The sequence below is a fragment of the Misgurnus anguillicaudatus genome, chromosome 23 (genome assembly GCF_027580225.2).
Source record: "Misgurnus anguillicaudatus chromosome 23, ASM2758022v2, whole genome shotgun sequence".
Lineage (NCBI taxonomy): Eukaryota > Metazoa > Chordata > Actinopteri > Cypriniformes > Cobitidae > Misgurnus > Misgurnus anguillicaudatus.
In genome coordinates this window covers 22,699,333-22,719,370 of record NC_073359.2, presented here as the reverse complement: position 1 = coordinate 22,719,370, position 20,038 = coordinate 22,699,333, and the positions used below count along the sequence as shown (strand labels likewise).

Below are 20,038 nucleotides of genomic sequence, written 5' to 3'. Positions count from 1 at the left end.
TCAAAATGTGGTGTTTTTGCAGAAACCTACCCATATTCAAAAGCTGATTACAAAAGAACTACTGAAGGTAGGATGAAACGTTTTTTTTTTTTTTTTTAAGCAGAGGGTCTGTTCTTTCATTTGGTATATTGTTTGTTTATATATTTGAAGAAGAACATTTTCTGGAAGGCATTAAACTTTTGTGAAAATCATGAAAAACGCTGGCGCTGGCTGGCAACTTTTAAAAAAAACGCTGGCTGTGAAAGAGTTAAAAATACTACATTTTGAGCAAATAGCTGAAATAATTGCATTTTTTGTAAAGGAATTTTGTTCAAGATCAGATTCAAAATGATTATCAAACATACACAGAGTTTAAAATGTAAAAAAATTTTTTTTTGCTTTAGTTTTTAATAAATTAGTAAGATTACGAATTACATTAATAGTCGTCAGGAAAGCGTTATTGGCAGGGAAATGTTTTCTCGGTAACACTCTACAATAAGGTTCATTAGTTAACATTAGTTAATGTTTTAACTAACATGAACAAACCATGAGCAATACATTTGTTACAATATTTATTAATCTTGGTTAATGTTAGTTAATAGAAATAAAGCTTTTAATTGTTTGTTCATGTTAGTTCCCAATGCATTAACTTACGTTAACAAGATTTTAATAAAGTATTAGTAATTGTTGAAATTAACATTAACAAATATTAATAAATGCTGTATATGTGCAGTTCATTATTTGTTCATGTTAACTAATGAACCTTATTTATTATAAAGTGGGTCACACTTTATTTTACGGTATCACTGTTACAGTGTAATTATACATTTAAGTATTAAGTAATAATCATTAACAACATGTACTTACTATAGGGTTGGGGTTAGGATTAGGGTTTGATTTAGGGTTAGTTGCATGTAATTATGCATTATTAACTGTTATTACTATAATAATTACATGTAACACGTGTAACAAAGACACCGTAAAATAAAGTGTTACCAAAGTGTTACCGTTTTCTCTTAAATTACGAGATAATTTGTCAATGGCAGGGAAAGAGTTAACAAAATACAGTTAGTTTTAAAAAAGGGAAGCAAATCTCATCAATATGTGGTGTTTTGAAAAAAATTTTTAAGGTGTTGTGTTATACAAATTACAAAATAATATCCCAGCGGTAGCTTCATAATAGCTAATTCATATAATTTATCAGTTAACATCCATTCGAGGTGAAAATTACATTAATTATTGGTTGTAAGAATGAAAGTAATGTGACGTTTCCAGTTCAGGGCTTTGACAAGACTTACGTAAGATCACCTGGCCTTACGCGTTGCCTTGGAAACGGATCCTGCACAATGTAACGCATATGTCATCCGATCAGCCCCTGTATGCCATCCGTCACCTTTTCCATTCACTAACAAAGACAGATTTCTCCCTGTGGAGAAAATCCCATCACAATCTCTAGATCCATCTCCGTAAAGGCAATGATCGTGCGTTTCTGAACCCGTCTGGCATAGTTCAGTGCTTCCTGTCTGTCTCACTTCCTTAATCTGACGGTCTCTTTCTTTCTCTTAATCAGTACTCGTTCAGTTACTTTCATTCACCTTTAACCCTCAATTGATTTCCCATGCATGAGTAAAACCCTTCAAGGACCTGTCGTCCATATAAAAAATTAGTAAATCCTTTTAATTCTTTTGCATATTCCCTCACAGATTCAATCAAGGTTCACGCTGAATTATAATGGCCATCTCATAATTAATAATAGAGACATCTGCCTTTTAAATGACTAATTATACTTTAATGTCAGAAGTGTTTTTTTTTTCTCAATTGACTACACTGATTAGGCCTTTCCTAGCATACTAATGCGTCTAAAATAAGTCAGGGTTTTACTAAGGAGCATGCTACGCTTGGTGTTTTTGCTGTTTTATTGTGTACAAAAACCTTCAGTGTTTCAGGATCAATTGAGAATATCACAGACCGGCCAAAAAACATCTTGTCATCTTGCCTGACATCTCGTCGATATTTTTTACTGCTTCGATCCAGTGAGAAGTCGTAGACTTTGAGGCACACTAAGAATATTGGATTTTATGTTTCAGCAGAACCCACATATTAACAAAGATACATTCAGGAAGAAAATACCGAACAGAGAACACAAGATTAAAGAGAGAGTTCAGCCCGAAAATAACAAATAGCCATTATTGACTCAATCTCATATCTGCAGCAAGAGTCAATAATAGATTGTAGGGTCAAAATTATCCATTTTTCTTTTATGCCAAAATCATTAGGATATTATGGAAAGATCTTTTCCTGCCATAAATATATCAAGAGTTTATTTTGGCGGTGGATGGAGTTGCCAATGGCAACTTTAAAGGCAAATTTCTCAATATTTAATATTTTTGCACCCTCAGACTTTTAAATAGTTGTATCTCAACTAGGGCTGCACGATTTGGGTAATTTTTCTAATTGCAGTTATTCATGCTAATATTGCGATGTGCGATTATAATAAATGGTATCATGAGTCAACTTGATGGGTTTTAAGGAAAATCCACACAGAGTTTAGTGATAATGCTAAAGTGTGTATTTGTAAAACTAGAAATGTTTTCGTATTGCCACGTGATGTAGCAACTGCTCAGTGTCAGTAATCCTAAATCCAAAATACTGCCATACAACAGACGTAGAGGGTTTTTTTAGCTACCAGACCACTGTCAACCTCCTCTGCATCCATCTTCGCTCTGGTATTTCCTCGCTGCGCACACACAAGTGACGACGCACACCACACACGTGCATGCCACACATGCACTGCCTTTTTTGTTTGTTTTTCCTTCTTTTTTAAACAGCAAGGAAAATCATCAAACTGTTATCAGAAAGTTTGTGTTAACAAGTCCACACATTTATTTATTTAATATAATTGCAACATTTTGCTGTCATATAATCGCACGGGCTGACATCGCGATTGCGATTGCGATGCGATTAATTGTGCAGCACTAATCTCAACCAAATATTGTTCTATCTTAAAGGAAAACACCACCATTTTTCAATATTTTGCTATGTTCTTATCTCAACTTAGATGGATTAATACATATTTTATTCAATGCGTGCACTTAATCTTTGTACAGCGTGTCGTGAATGTGTTAGCATTTAGCCTAGCCCCATTCATTCCTTAGGATCCAAACAGGGATGAATTTAGAAGCCACCAAACACTTACATGTTTTCCCTATTTTAAAGACTGTTACATGAGTAGTTACACAAGTGGCACAAAAAAAAAAACGTGACGATTTTTCCATCAATATTACTGCGCCGGAGGTCGAAGTGCTGCAAACTTAATATTGCAAAATGTGTTGATTATTTACACATTAAAAGTCAATGAGGAACATGCATAGCAAACTCCAACTCGACAGTAAAATGAAAGGAAAAAATCTACACTAATATTAGTGGCGGGCGATATGACCAAAAATGTATATCTTGATAGGATTCATTTTATATTATGATATCGATTTGTATCACGGTAGAGGTTTTTTATCTTCATGGCTCCCACACCTTAGTTAACTTCAAATTCAAGGACTTTCCAAAGACTTTTCAATACCCTCAAATTCAAGGACTAAATGTGGGGACACATTTCAAGTGAGAGCAAGGTTACATCCTGTTACCTTTTAAGATACATTGTTACAGTTCCCTTTCGAGGGAACTCGCGCTGCATCACTACGGTGACACTTTGGGGACGCTTCCAGGGGTAAGTGCGTCTGAATGTGTATATAAAATTCAACCAATGGTGAGACTTAACGACAAAGACAGGGTGACGTGGGAGCCAGGAAGTATATCGCTATCTGAATATTGCCAAAGTCGGCAATACAGGGACGCGAGAAGTATGGCAAGAGAGACGCAGCGTCTCGTTCCCTTTCTCAGGGAACAACGGTTACATACGTAACCCGAGACGGTTTCATGTGTCAAACACAACTATGCAAAAAAGCATTTTGGTATGAATTAACATTCGCATACAGAAGATATAAGCATTTAAAGCGAACAGTTTAGCGCGTGTGCTTAAAAAGTCTAGAATTTTGTATTTGTACACTACACAGGGAATAATATGGATTTTTTCCCAGAAAACTTCTTGCATAAAATAGATTCAAGCACTTTCAATGACCTGTATCTATGTATATTTTCAAAAACTTCCCAGGGCCTTGAATTTTTTCCCCAGATTCACAAACTTTCAAGGATTTCAAGGACCCGTGAGAACCCTGCATCTATTAATACGTTTTTGATGTTATTAAAATATTTAATAAATATTAAAATAAAAATGCTTAACAGCTTAAATGAGCAGAGGATACGCGACATTCGCGCACCTCTGACACAAAAACAGGGCGGGCATAAAGCACCGTTGTTTGTGTTACAATAGCTTAAAATCACTTAATCATTTTAAAACTGCGGTGCTTAAATACATGTACAAACGTTAAGTTTATCATATCGTCCGGTTTATCGCCCACCCCTAATTAATATTAGCGAAAGATAAATTTAAACCATATAGGTAAGTTTAAGTTTAGAAAACAGCAAACTATCCTTCTTTATACATCCCTTAAAAAGTTAAGTTATCCAGACTTGAAATGTAAAAAAAATAATGTACATTTTTGTCAAACTGTCACTTTAAAATCTCTAAGTTGTACAGCTTTTTTCTAAAAAAGTGATTTAGGTGCTGAAGAAACCTGAGGCTTAGTTACGAACACAAGATGAGAGAGTCAGGTTGGAGGTACGACAGTTTTGACAGGCATAAACAGGAAAAGCGAGAGGTGCGATTCCTACCTCTGTGAAAGTTCACGCTGAATGAACAGGGCGAGCTCTCGTCAATAAAAAGATTTAGAAGCGGAAACAATGTTAACGCTGCGAAGAAACCGAAAGCTTTAATCATCAGAACTGCAGAAAGTTTTGTGTTAAAATCAGACAGGACAGCAACTCTCTGTTCTGGCAGAAGCTTTGAACTGGACAGGTTGGATTTTAACCACGGCATCAATGAAAGATGGAGTTGTTGAAGCAAAACAACACAATTAGATCGTCCGGGTAAATCTCACAACAAGAGGTTGGGTCACATTACACAGAAATCAAAAGAAACACCAATAAAATAAATGTGCAATGAGGCCTCTTTTAAAACCATTGCATTTTTGGCACTGTAGTAATGGCAATAAGACTTTCTGGCATTGTGATAATGAGAACGTGTTTGGGGTGGACTTTAAATTTACATTTTTAAAAATAAACTAGTAGAAATGCAAACATTCAAGCATTACCTTATTTAGAGTTCCCACTCTAAGCCAAATGTCAAATACCCTGACTTTTACTGACTAAAAAGCAGAATTTTCATGACCTATGTCTAAGATGCCGTGAGCCTGATAATGTAATGTACACCATGATTTTATAAAATAATTTAGCTTAAATGCTTTAAATTGAATAAACAATGCAAATAGACAGCTGTTTAGATTGTAGTCTCACTTGAAATCAGTGGAGGCTTCAACCCAGAAACAGCATTCCTTTTGTCACAACTTAACAAGCTGATTACATTTTAATAAAGGCAAACTAAAATTTAAAGCGACAAACAAAATCATTGATATTTCATGACTTGGACAAAAAATATAAAATTCCCTAACTTTCAATGTCTGGAATAGACCTTTAAAAATTCCATGATATTCAAGAAATTCCATGACCGGTGGGAACTCTACTTATATGACCTTCTCTCACCTGTCCAACACCCCAGGTATGATCAAATGAAGAATCTGCTACACAAACAAACATGCATCAGCCTTAATTTATAAAGAAATATAAAGCTTAGCATCTGGGGTCAATGTCTGGAATAGACCTTTTAAAATTTCACGATATTCCAGAAATTCCATGACCCGTGGGAACCCTGCTTATATGACCTTCTGTCACCTGTCCAACACCCCGAGTATAATCAAACAAAGAATCTGCTACACCAGCAAACATGCATCAGCTTAAATTAATAAAAAATATAAAGCTGAGCATCTGGGGTCAATGTCTGGAATAGACCTTTAAAAATTCCATGATATTCCAGAAATTCCATGACCCGTGGGAACCCTGCTTATATGAACTTCTGTCACCTGTCCAACACACTGAGTATGATCAAATGAAGAATCCGCCATGCCAACAAACATGCATCCACGTTAATCCATGACAAAATATAAAACTCAGCATCGGGGTCAATGTCTGGACTAGACCTTTAAGAATTCCATGATATTCCAGAAATTACATGACCCATGGAAACCCTGCTTATATGACCTTATGTCACCCGTCCAATACCCTGAGTATGATCAAACGAAGAATCTGCCACGCCAACGAACATGCATGTCTGGAATAGACCTTTAAAAATTCCACGATATTCCAGAAATTATATGACCCGTGGGAACCCTGCTTATATGACCTTTTGTCACATGTCCAACACCCCAAGTGTGATCCAATGAAGAATCTGCTACACCAGCAAACTTGCATCAGTGTAAATCCATGACAAAATATAAAGCTGAGCATCTGGGGTCAATGTCTGGAATAGACCTTTAAAAATTCCATGATAATCCAGAAATTCCATGACCCATGGGAACCCTGCTTATATGACCTTCTGTCACCTGTCCAACACCTCGAGTATGATCAAGCGAAGAATCTGCACGCCAACGAACATGCATGTCTGAAATAGACCTTTAAAAATTCCATGATATTCCAGAAATTATATGACCCATGGGAACCCTGCTTATATGACCTTCTGTCACCTGTCCAACACCCCGAGTATGATCAAGCGAAGAATCTGCTACACCAACAAACATGCATGTCTGAAATAGACCTTTAAAAATTCCATGATATTCCAGAAATTCCATGACCCGTGGGAACCCTGCTTATATGACCTTCTGTCACCTGTCCAACACTCCAAGTATGATCAAATGAAGAATCTGCTAAACCAAAAAAAGCATGCATCAGCTTAATTTATAACCAAATATAAAGCTTAGCATCTGGGGTCAACGTCTGGAATAGACCTTTTAAAAATTCCACAATATTCCAGAAATTCCATGAGCCGTGGGAACCCTGCTTATATGACCTTCTGTCACCTGTCCAATACCCCGTGTATGATCACACAAAGAATCAGCCATGCCAACGAACATGCATGTCTGGAATAGACCTTTAAAAATTCCATGATATCCCAGAAATTCCATGACCCGTGGGAACCCTGCTTATATGACCTTCTGTCACCTGTCCAACACCCCAAGTATGATCAAACGAAGAATCTGCCAAGCCAACGAAAATACATGTCTGGAATAGACCTTTAAAAATTCCATGATATTCCAAAAATTCCATGAGCCTTGGGAACCCTGCTTATATGACCTTCTGTCACCTGTCCAATACCCCAAGTATGATCAAATGAAGAATCCGCTACACCAACAAACATGCATTAGCTTAAATTTATAACAAAATCTAAAGCTTAGCATCTGGGGTCAAAGTCTGGAATAGACCTTTTAAAAATTCCATGACATTCCAGAAATTCCATGACCCGTGGGAACCCTGCTTATATGACCTTATGTCACCTGTCCAATACTACGAGTATGATCAAACGAAGAATCCGCCACGCCAACAAACATGCATGTCTGGAATAGACCTTTAAAAATTCCATGATATCCCAGAAATTCCATGAGCCGTGGGAACCCTGCTTATATGACCTTCTGTCACCTGTCCAACACCCCGAGTATGATCAAACGAAGAATCTGCCACGCCAACAAAAATACATGTCTGGAATAGACCTTTAAAAATTCCATGATATTCCAAGAATTCCATGAGCCGTGGGAACCCTGCTTATATGACCTTCTGTCACCTGTCCAACACTCCGAGTATGATCAAACGAAGAATCTGCCACGCCAATGAAAATACATGTCTGGAATAGACCTTTAAAAATTCCATGGTATTCCAAGAATTCCATGAGCCGTGGGAACCCTGCTTATATGACCTTTTGTCACTTGTCCAATACCCCAAGTATGATCAAATGAAGAATCCGCTACACCAACAAACATGCATTAGCTTAAATTAATAAAAAAATATAAAGCTTAGCATCTGGGGTCAAAGTCTGGAATAGACCTTTTAAAATTCCACGATATTCCGGAAAATCCAAGACCTGTGGGAACCCTGCTTATATGACCTTATGTCACCTGTCCAATACTACGAGTATGATCAAACGAAGAATCCGCCACGCCAACAAACATGCATGTCTGGAATAGACCTTTAAAAATTCCATGATATCCCAGAAATTCCATGAACCTGTGGGGACCCTGCTTATATGACCTTTTGTCACCTGTCCAACACCCCAAGTATGATCAAACGAAGAATCCACCACGGCAACAAACATGCATGTCTGGAATAGCCCTTGAAAAATTCCATGATATTCCAAGAATTCCATGAGCCGTGGGAACCCTGCTTATATGACCTTCTGTCACCTGTCCAATACCCCAAGTATCATCAAATGAAGAATCTGCTACACCAACAAACACGCATTAGCTTAAATTTATAACAAAATCTAAAGCTTAGCATCTGGGGTCAATGTCTGGAATAGACCTTTTAAAATTCCACAATATTCCAGAAATTCCATGAACCGTGGAAACCCTGCATATTTGACCTTCTGTCACCTGTCCAACACCCCGAGTATGATCAAACAAAGAATCTGCCACGCCACCAAACATGCACGTCTAAAATAGACCTTTAAAAATTCCATGATATTCCAGAAATTCCATGACCCGTGTGAACCCTGCTTATATGACCTTTTGTCACCTGTCCAACACCCCAAGTATGATCAAACGAAGAATCCACCATGCCAACAAACATACATGTCTGGAATAGACATTTAAAAATTCCATGATATTCCAGAAATTCCATGACCCGTGTGAACCCTGCTTATATGACCTTTTGTCAGCGGTCCAACACCCCAAGTATGATCAAACTAAGAATCCGCCACGCCAACAAAAATGTATCAGCGTAAATCCATGACAAAATACAAAGCTGAGCATCTGAGGTCAAGTGTAACAGTCCGAGTCCACGCCGCAGCCACCTCTGACAAATATCACAATTCCGCTATGCCAAGTCATCATTCACAACAGCAGCTTTGAACTGACAGCTCTGCAGGTTAATGGCGTACTGATTAAATGAGACGTGTGTTAATGTTGACAAGGTTAGGGCCTGATAAATCACATGAGGAATGAATTTTAATGCTGTCTACTGGGCCACGTACTTGGCTGTACTCTATACGGCTAATTTATTTACATTTTACCACAGTTAATTAGCCATGATGCCTCTACAAATACAAGCCACAGTGCAAAAAAGTAATCGCTTTTTTTTGTAAACAAATACGTGCTATAAAATTAGCATTGACAGAATGATGTCTAAAGGTCTTAAACATCTGACAAACTATCAAATAAGATCAAATAATAATTACTAAACATTAACTCATGTAAACATTCAACATCATACATGAAAACATCTAAGCTGAAATGTATAAATATCCCCAAGCGATGATTTGTTTGTTATGTCTGGTCAAGAGCTGCATTGCCATATAAATGACGCACTGATTTAACACTTACTCTCTGCAATGATACGTCGTCCCGTCCAGTCGTCATGAATAACTTGTATATTCCCATAATGCACGTCGCTGAAAAAAATCCGATTGGTTCCTTGCGTTTTCTGACGGTGATCAAAGGCCAGCGCTATAATGTTTTTAAAATAAGCCGGGTTCTCGTACGCCTGTACGGGTGAGTTGAAGTTATTTTCGTCCGACAGGTGAATGCTTCTCAGTACAGTCCTCTCGGAGTATAGCAGGTATCCCTCGTACCTGTTGCACCGAAAACCATCCTGAGCAAGGTATCCATGAGCGCAGGCGCAAGTCTTCCGATTGTTCCCCAAGTAAAAACAAAGCTGGTGGCATCCTCCGTTAGCTCTCCCACAAGGATTCGTACCTGGGCAAGGTGGAAAAATGAGAGATCAGGCTTTTCACGAAGTCTCGGAGAGTTTACCTAACAAACATACAGTATGAACTATACGGTTCACAAACAAATAAATGGATAATAAAGTGAAGACAGATAGCGAACAATCAAACTCTAACTCCCCCCTTCTCTTAGTCTTGTGCCAATGAATGTATCCTTTCCTTCCTTTATTTGGGATGAATGGGAAAAAGAACAGGAAAACTGTCATTAAGTGAAACCTCAACCTTTCTCCCGATCCGGATTAAAGACCTTCACATCGTTCACACTGACGCCGAGGCCGCTCCGGATCGTCACCGCATCCACGGCATCGTTCTTGGAGGCACGGCGGATGGATCCGTTGGCGTGAGCTCTGCCAAAAAATTTGACACCTGCTAATCAACGGCCCTTAACTAATTAAAACCAAAGAACTCATTAAAATACAGTACACAGCTGGTCTGACAGAAGGTGAGGTAACCCATCCTTGCGATGACATTGAACCGTGAGAGATTTTTGAATAATAAATCCGGTCTCTTAGCTTATTACACCGTGTCGCTAGGGCACGAGAGTTGTGACCTTGTGTGTAAAGTAGAAAGAGAATCAATTCAATGAGGCCGTAAGAATTACGAAAAAAATAAATTACCTGTCAGACCAAAAGAGGTACCCCCCGAAGACGGCTATGGAAAACACATCCGCACCGTTCACGGCGAACACTATCTCCCTCTGTTCGCTCCCCTCCAGGTTGATTCTTTCTATCTTGCTGTTGCGGGAGTCGCACCAGTATAATTTATTTTCCTGGAATGCAAATGGAGACAAACTTCAAGCAGGGTCCAAGTTTGTCAACTGGTGCATTAGGGATGTGCACGCTAAAGCTGTTAAACTAGTATGGATGAGAACATAGAGTACAGCATTAGCACTTTACTGAGCAGAGAAATTGCATACCTGGTAGTCTATGGAGACGCCGCTGGGTCGGGCTAGTCCGGTGCTAACAAGCAGAGATTTTTCCGAACCATCTAGATGTGACCTGGAGATGGTGGGACTCTGTCCCCACTCGGTCCAGAAGAGAAACCTGCATAAACTCAAACAAGATTAAACGGTTTTATTGAGGTAAACATGAACTTTTCACAATGTTAACAGGTCTTTTACGTAGGTTAAGTGCTTCTCTATGAATACTCTACTTAGAAAAAATTATTTGTTCAGTCGAGATATTTTTTTTTCATTTTTTGGGGAAAACATTCCAGGATTTTTCTCAATTTAATAGACTTTATTGGACCTCTTTTGCAGTTTCAACGCAGCTTCAAAGAGCCCCAAACGATCCCAACCGAGGCACAAGGGTCCCACCCAACGTAAAAAAATGCACTTCCAAACCACAACTTCTCGTCATGCACTAGCGCAACCACAACTTTAACCATAACTAGTGCAAGACGAGAAGCTGTGGCCAAAAAGTACTTATTTTCTTGGTTAAAATGACAATCGTTTCGCTAGACAAGACCCTTATGCCTCGGTTGGGATCATTTAGAGCCCTTTGAAGCTGCATTGAAACTATAAACTGTTGAGGTCCACTTTATGGAGAAAAGTTTTCTTCAAAAAACTGAACAAAGATAGAGATCTTGGATGACATGAGATGAGTAAATTATCAGATTTTTTATGAAAGTGGCCTGTAGAGCCCTCGGTTGTAATATTACAACATCATTTTAAGGTCTAATAAAATATACATGCACATGTTTTTTCTCTTTAAAACCACATTCACAAAAGTAAAAAGTCCTATTGTTAAAACCTGCAATGATTTTGCATGGTACGCTGTAAAAGGTGTTTCTGTGCCTTAGTAGATTTAACTAAATAAAATGAGTAAACTGTGTTACAATTTTTTTAAAATCAAAATATGAGTTAAAATTACAGAATAATTTTAATATTTGAGTAATTCTAAATGGACACATCATTGAGTAAATTGAACTTTATTTTATCATGTATAATTCACTTAAATTTGCAAGAAAGAAATTAACCTAATAATTTTGTGTTGAAACTACGTGATTTTATTATTAAACATAACTAACTAGGCAGTGGACTTGTAGTTCCCAGCATGCTTTGCCCGGGACTGCATTTGGAGAGTATAATTTGAATTGAAACTCTATTTTATGTGTTTTTAACTAAAAAGAAAGACTTGTTAGTGTTTAATGTTCACATATCTTCGAGATATGGAAGAGTTTCTGTTTCTTCTTTTGTAGTTACCATTGTTCAGAAGACTGGTGCTTGTAAGTATGTTGCGCTTTAAAGCTGCCCAAACAAAACTGAGTGGGTGCGTTGACTGAATAAACGTTTCGTGCCCTCATCTCACGAAATAAAACAACAACAAACCATAAATAATATAATAATACAATTAATTCATAAATCAGAAGAGATTAACTAGTTTTTTTTTTTTTTCATTTAAAATTCACCTATTTTAATTAAGTCTGTGTATAATATGTTGATATTTTTGACATTTGTTGTACTTAATTTATTTGCTTTTTCTTAAAATGCTACTTAATATTTTTGCATTCATTGAAATCCATATTATTAAGTTGTCCTTACTCAAAATATCAGTTAGTTCAATAAACTTACAAAAATTAGTTGGAAAATGTTGCCTTAATTTTATTGAGTTAGATCTAAGTAACAGTCTTTATAGTGTAGACTTTGTAAATAAGTTTGTTTTCCTGGCCGTGAACTTACAAAACCTGCAAACCTGCCTTGAAGAACATGACCTTTTTTACTGGACTAAATAAATCAACAATCATGGAAGTAAAATGCCTAAAATATGTTTTTCTGTGATAAGTTATGTGTCTGGACTTTTACAACATTGGGTCTGAAGGGTAGCAAAATTTACCTGAGCACCTTGTACATTACATGAATTAGCTCTATTTCTTACATGTTCAAAATGTTCTTTTTTAATCATTTATTTTTCATATCAACAAAATATTATATTGATTTTAAATGTCTTTAATACTATTTTGAGTTTTAATCAAACTTTTAGGATTATTAAAAAAGGTTTTAGGAAATAAAATATTAATTTGAGAATTTGAAAATATTACGTAGCAATATGTGAAACTATCTGTATCTTATTATTTATAAAAATATACCTAGCTGGTCCTGTTTTCTTGTCTGGGCTTTGTTTGCCAAAAAATCTGTTTGCTGCATGAGGGTCAGTTGATAATGTTCTGGAATGTGGGATGGGGGTACAGGTGCTATTATCATTATAAATAGAGGACAATAAGCTCGCTAGACAGTATTGTGTGAATTATGTAATGAGTGAATGAGCAAATCCTTTGAAACGTATAAGGGTGGTTGATATTGACTTGCATCAAGATTAATAATCATTGAAATAATCAGTTTGTTTTTTATTTCAGAATGCTACCAGACAGGACTGTCTTACAATGTGTATGATGTCATTTATACCATCTAAATTTGGAAATAGTGACTTTGAGATGGGACTCTGATATAACTGATGGGGAGGTATGTGGCGATGCCTATGAACAGAAAATATGATGATTATGTGGACATCACGCCAACAAAACCAAGCCATTCATGAACACTGACCTTGGCCCATGACAGGTATTACTGTTTGAAAAAGGATTTTATCAGTCTCAATACTGACATTTCTTTAATGATGCCATCTCTTTCCATATACCACTGGAATTCTGCTACCCCAAAGGCCCAACGTTGTAATATTATAATATTTACATGAAAACTTACTAAAATGTCAAAAAAACAATTTATTTCTGCATTAGAGGACTCCTACAACAACATATAAAAGGTAAAAACAAATTACAGAAAGAAGGACTTTACTTGATTCAGCAATAACAACGGTGGTCTTATCATGCTTCAAACTATAACCTTTTAAGTGACTTGATTAAAATGAACTAGATTGTGAAACATTGTCTATATGACAAGTGCTTGGTGGGTAAAACATATTTGGTAAGGTCAACCGAAGACCTTCTTGCTGTGAGGCAACAATGCTTTCCACTGAGCTAGGGGCCATTTTTTGACCCTTTTATAAAGTACAACTTTTCTGCTAATGAGGATTATAAATCTATAAACCGCCAACTCATTATGAAGATGAGCTATTCACTTATTACATTACAAAACAATTACAAGGCGTTTTGGAAAGGAGGTGAATCTGCAGTTAACAAGCTTTGAGATGCTAATTGTAGACACTAACTGCTCTCTAGATGATCGTAGGTCATTCGTTTAAAGACTATAGTCACAGTCGGTTGAAGCATGGCATTAAAGAAAATGAGAAACCGGAGCGCAACACAAGGAGGGTACCCGTTTTAAGAGACGAAAGCTGATACACACCCTTTCACTGGATGTACCGCAATTGCTCTGGGTTGATCGAGTCCCTCAGATATCACCACGGCGCGGTACATACCGTTCAGTCGAGCGACCTCGATCAGATTTAAGCCGTGGTCCGTCCAGTAAATATTACCTTGGGGTGCAAAGCAATAAAGACCCTGAGCCAACAGAGAAAGAAAAAGCCCGACAGTATCAAGGCTACTTGGCAAAGTGTTGAAATGCCAAAACAAATTCAGAGAGATGGAAACCTTCGCACCTGCTATCCAATCCACCGCGAGTCCTTCCACGCGACCGAGACCACTGGTGATTATGTCCTCTCTCCTGGTCTGATCTCGGCTGGATCTGGAGATTTTGTTTGTACCTATGTCGGTCCAGTATATTGTGTCATTTGCTGTAAGGTTAGAAATTCGAAATATATCAGGGTTAGCACGAGATGACAGATGGTTTAATCACACATTTAGTATTTTTTCAAATTTTTTGTACACTTTATATATCATTTATATCACCTGACTGTCCCATACTAAAGTCAGTAAGACCAGAACCATTTTAATTTGTGTAACGCAACGATAAGGCCAGTGGCGGCCGATGACTTATTTTTTCAAGGGCGTACGATGCGAAGTTCATCACAACATGTGTGTTTCGTAATTTCAAAATATGTGTTCGGCGAGTCGAGTGAACCTATGTGCATTATGTGTTTTTTCAAAATAAGTGCCTGCTGCAGATTTGTCTACTGTATATAAAGGGTTTATGATAAAAGAGACGTTCGTGTTTGCCAGATACTCGCATGTTAAGGGAGTGTCTTGCATGTATTTTTTTGACGTGACGGTCGTTTTTATCATAAACGGTTTTGACGCGTCTTCAGCAGGCACTTATTTTGACACATGATGCACATGGTTCACATGACACTCTGAACACATATTTTGTTGCCACTGGATAAGGCTAATAACATATTACAGTCATTTTGTCAGCAATCAGTTAAATTCATGGCTCGAAGTTAATTTTTTTTGTAGGAAGCATAAAAGATTAAAAGCTTGAACAATCAAACTTAAAGGTATTGCGGAGTATTTTCTTTTTCCGGGTGGATCATCAAGACTATTGGTCCTCCTAGCTGTCAATCAGGAGTGTTGCGCAATTGCATTTTTTAAAAAAGTGGAGAAGGCAGTTCTTTATTAAATTCGAGAAAATCCTCCGCTACACCTTTATTATTTGCCACACACTTGACTTGTGCTTGGCCCATTTTTGGCCCAACAAGCTCTTATGCTGAAGACGTGTTGATTCATGGGGCCCTATAAAAACATTTAATGTTATTTTAAATTATTTATTTTAAATTATTATTTTTAACAAATCCAATTTTTCCTTTTTTTCTTGATTCTGTATTTTTACTTTTAATGTTCTTTAATGGTTAATTACATCACATTTTTTTTCACAAACTGCATGTTTAATTAACTGAATTCATAAAATGTAATAATTTTTTTTTTAAATCATTTAATAAAAAAAATACATTTTCATCAAACATTGCAATGTTAAGTCAAAGTGCTGCATAAAAAACGTTTCTTTTACAAATCTTTTGAGGGTGATTATATTACTTAAGAAATAAAAAAATATTATAATTTTGTTTATTATTTTAAAAGTAGATTTTACTATACAATAGTAATATATTTCTGTCAACTTCATTATGTTTAATTGACTTTCATTTTGACGGATTGACAGTGTGTATTTGAAGATCACATTTCTTAAAGGAATAGTCCATTTTCTTAAAAGAAAAATCCAGATAATTTACTCACCACCATATCATCCAAAATGTTGATGTCTTTATTTGTTCAGTCGAGAAGAAATTATGTTTTTTGAGGAAAACATTGCAGGATTTTTCTCATTTTAATAGACTTTAATAGAGCCTAACACTTAATACTTAACTCAACACTTAACAGTTTTTTCAACGGAGTTTCAAAGGACTATAAACGATCCCAAACGAGGCATAAGGGTTTTATCTAGCAAAACGATTGTCATTTTTGACAAGAAAAAAAAAAATATGCAGTTTTAAACCACAAATTTTCGTCTAGGTCCGGTCCAGCGCGACCTAACGTAAATGCGTAGTGACGTAGGGAGGTCACGTGTTACATATATAAAACGCACATTTGCGGACCATTTTAAATAATAAACTGATACAAAGACATTGATTAGTATAATTTGACATACAACAATGTCGGAGCGGTCCTCTTTCAACACACTTGTAAAACACTGGGGCGGAGTTTCGCGTTCGTCTTCTGTGACCTCTTGACGTCATGGCGTATTGCGTAAGGTCGCGCTGCGCTTTGAGGACCAGATCTAGACGAGAAATTGTGGTTTAAAAGTGTATATTTTTATTTTTATTGTCAAAAATGACAATCGTTTTGCTAGATAAGACCCTTATACCTCGTTTGGGATCATTTATAGTCCTTTAAAACTCCGTTAAAAAAAAACGTAAAGTGTTGAGTTAAGTATTAAGTGTTGGGATCCATTAAAGTCCATTAAAATGAGAAAAATCCTGCAATGTTTTCCTCAAAAAACATAATTTCTTCTCGACTGAACAGAGAAAGACATCAACATTTTGGATGACATGGTGGTGAGTAAATTATCTGGATTTTTCTTTTAAGAAAATGGACTAATCCTTTATTGAAATTCATGGGAACTCTTGACTCAGCTCTGAATGTGAATTTAATGTATTCGTGTGTCCTCGGATGCTAAAACCAATGTAAAGTTTTATTGGTCTCCATGAGACGTTCACTAATTATTCCACAGTATATGCAAATGTTTCGTAAAGAAATTTGAACAGGTCGCACGATGACAATCTTTGCTCTTGCACAAACACTCCCAAATATATTTAAAGGTCGCAGCAATTACACCTCGAGAACATATGGTCCCTGGTTAAAAGTGATTAAAGAACAGCTTTCTTCAGGTATTATAGATTTTCAAGCACACATAGTGTAAGAGCCAATTATGAAAACAACTTTTCAGTTTCACCTTTTATAATCTGCCCACTTTGGCTGAAATGCTCTCTAGTTTTGGCCCTTTTGCTCTCAATCATTACACACTTTGTTCAGTTCATCCATTTAACTCTTCTCAAAAACAATAGAGCCTAAAAAGGAGCAAAATGCTCATGATTGTCCCTGGCTTCCATTGTCTGCACCCCTTAATGCTTTTCATAAAATCGGCCACGCTGGCAATAGGCAGCGCACCATGAACCGCCAGCCCTCACCAACCCAAAAAACGCACATTGCACTTTGACGGCAACTCCAATTTGGATTTTATTCGCATGCATGCATCTCTCATTAGGAGACCTCGGCTCATCTGTCCATCTAATCTGTTGCGATTATCTTCCATCTGTCATGACGGCGTATTGACTCCGCCCTCCCGCGATAAAATATATAGACATGTGATGCAATGCCAATATTCGCTGTCATGCAAATGCGGCGCTCTGCAAAGAGTGACATTTCTCTGTCGGTATCGAGACAGCTGTCCAATTATTACACAATATAAATCTAGCGGCAACCCTGCAAATAAACGCTTTTTACTTCTCGCACGTCAAGGGATGATGTATTGACAAACACATGGTGGACGTTAAAACTAGAAAAAAATAATTGCTACAAATTCTAGGTGCGTGTTCTGAATAAATTATACAATTTAGTTATTGCAGATTAATCCTCTCAATTATTTCATTTAACCCAATCTGATGCAATACTTTACCAGCTACATGAACACAAATTTAGTATAATAAATGCAAAAATGCATCAAGTACACTCACCAGCATGATAATCCAGACCCACAGCAAATGAAGTGCCAGTTACCGGCATCAAAACTTCAGAGTTATCGTTGGGGTCAAGAGACAGTCCTCTTATTCCTTCATTCACTGAATACATTACAAATGACTGAACACCTGCAAGAACATTACATAAATCAACCTTAAACTCCTTTAAGACAAAAAAAGTCATATGGTTACCTTCAAATCAAAATGTACCTTCACAAGTGGAGCGGTCCGAGCGTAGGTTGTACCCCATAGTGCAAGAACAAGTTCGGGTGTTTTCAGAGGTGGGCAAGCAAAGCTGTGAACACCCACCGTTGTTCGACACGCATATATTTCGACCTACACAAAGAATAAGACTGCTTAAACAGACATACACCTTAACGTGTACAGGTGTATATGTATCTGTCGAAACATTTCTTAAAGGCTTTCTTTAGTCCGTGCCTGGGGAATAAACATTGCACACCTCCTAAGTCATTTAAGGAACACGTGCAGGAAAAAATGAAAAAGAAAAAAATCTCCACGGCTTTGACTTTGTTCCTTGGACACCCCAGTTAGTTCATTTGAAGTGGCGTAATGAGACGGGCTTGCTCTCCCATGAGGTCCGCGTCAAAGAGATAAATGAGGGAGCTAATTGGTATGAGAAGATTTGAGGAGGAAGCAAAAAGATTTACCTTAAAAAGCCCTTAATTGCCATTTTTTTAATCCTAATAGAGCATTTAGAGGACCAAGCGCTCTTACGCTAATAGGACTTTCGGTGGTATGAATGTCTTTAGCCCATAATTCAAAGATGGAGGAAAGCTTAGACAGTGTTTAGCTGACAGAGAAACCTTCATGAAATACATTTGTAGCCTTACCTCGCAGAAAAAAATCAACATTGTGCCAAGTATCTGCTTTTATCTTGTTGCACCTACAGGCATTAATAAAAACTCGGACAAACCGGTATTGGAGAGAGTCAGCATTCCTACTCGAGGAACTTTGGGAAAAATGGGGATTTTAAAATTGTGCTTACCAGGCTTGGAAAAATTCATTAAATGTCATAGAAAAGTCTTGAAAATTTAAACAGTGGATATATACAGTGTAAATAGAGATCCAGTTAAAGATGTGGAAACCCTGGATTTTTCTGGAAACACATTAAAGTCTAGATCAGGGGTCTTCAACGTGGTGCCCGCGGGTCTGTGAGGTGCCCGCCAAATTCTATTAATTATATGAATAGTCTTAATTGTAAAATGTATTTATTACATATTTTTTTATACTAGCCTGGCTTCTTTTATGTATGTTAACATTTTAAACAATACTAAAACATATCAACAAGTAAAATACAATAAAATCAACAAGTAAAACAAAAAGTTTTGAATAGACTATATTAGGGATGCACGATATATCGGCCAACATATAGTTATCAGCCGATAACTGCTTATTTTTAATATTATCGGTTATCGGTCTGATAGCAAAATTAGGCCGATAAATGAAAGCCGATAAATGATGGATTATTTTGGTTTGTTGAACCACTTCACTTGCTCATTGCTGGCCATGTGGAGTTTTGATTGGTGCTTTCTGTGACGTAGCACGAAGATGACACATGTTGTGGGCTTAAGAAGAGTATGCTAGTCTAGCGCAAAACAAGATGTCCGCGGTCTGGGAGTTTTTCATTGTGAAATTAATATGAATATTTATCGGCCTATATATATATCGGTTATCGCCCCCCAAATATAAAGAGTTATCGGTTATATCGGCCAAAATTTCCATATCGGTGCATCCCTAGACTATATAAAAAAGTAGCCCTCCAGATTGTTTTATCCATTGAGGTAGCCCTTGCTCGCAAAAAGGTTGGAGACCCCTGGTCTAGATACTGTAGGTTTAAAAAGCAAAATGGATTTGGTCTTAATTAGAGAGATAAATTAGATATATCGGCCAATAATCGGTATCGGTCGATAAAAACTATTTTTTTAACACTATCGACTATAGTCATGCTGATAGTCATGGC

At 37.0% G+C, this 20,038-nt stretch overlaps 1 protein-coding gene across 1 annotated transcript in view; it reads right to left on the bottom strand.

Moving 5' to 3' along the window:
* The window catches only part of lrp1ba (low density lipoprotein receptor-related protein 1Ba), a 332,672-nt gene that overhangs the window by 122,115 nt on the left and 190,519 nt on the right, over nucleotides 1–20,038 (bottom strand). Inside the window, exons 34-41 of the mRNA XM_073862191.1 lie at nucleotides 18,268–18,393; nucleotides 18,055–18,186; nucleotides 14,530–14,664; nucleotides 14,277–14,406; nucleotides 10,890–11,016; nucleotides 10,591–10,742; nucleotides 10,196–10,320; nucleotides 9,573–9,944 (exon numbers count right to left, since the gene is read on the bottom strand). Coding sequence (XP_073718292.1) covers nucleotides 9,573–9,944; nucleotides 10,196–10,320; nucleotides 10,591–10,742; nucleotides 10,890–11,016; nucleotides 14,277–14,406; nucleotides 14,530–14,664; nucleotides 18,055–18,186; nucleotides 18,268–18,393 — 1,299 coding nt within the window. The remainder of the gene's footprint in view (nucleotides 1–9,572; nucleotides 9,945–10,195; nucleotides 10,321–10,590; nucleotides 10,743–10,889; nucleotides 11,017–14,276; nucleotides 14,407–14,529; nucleotides 14,665–18,054; nucleotides 18,187–18,267; nucleotides 18,394–20,038) is intronic.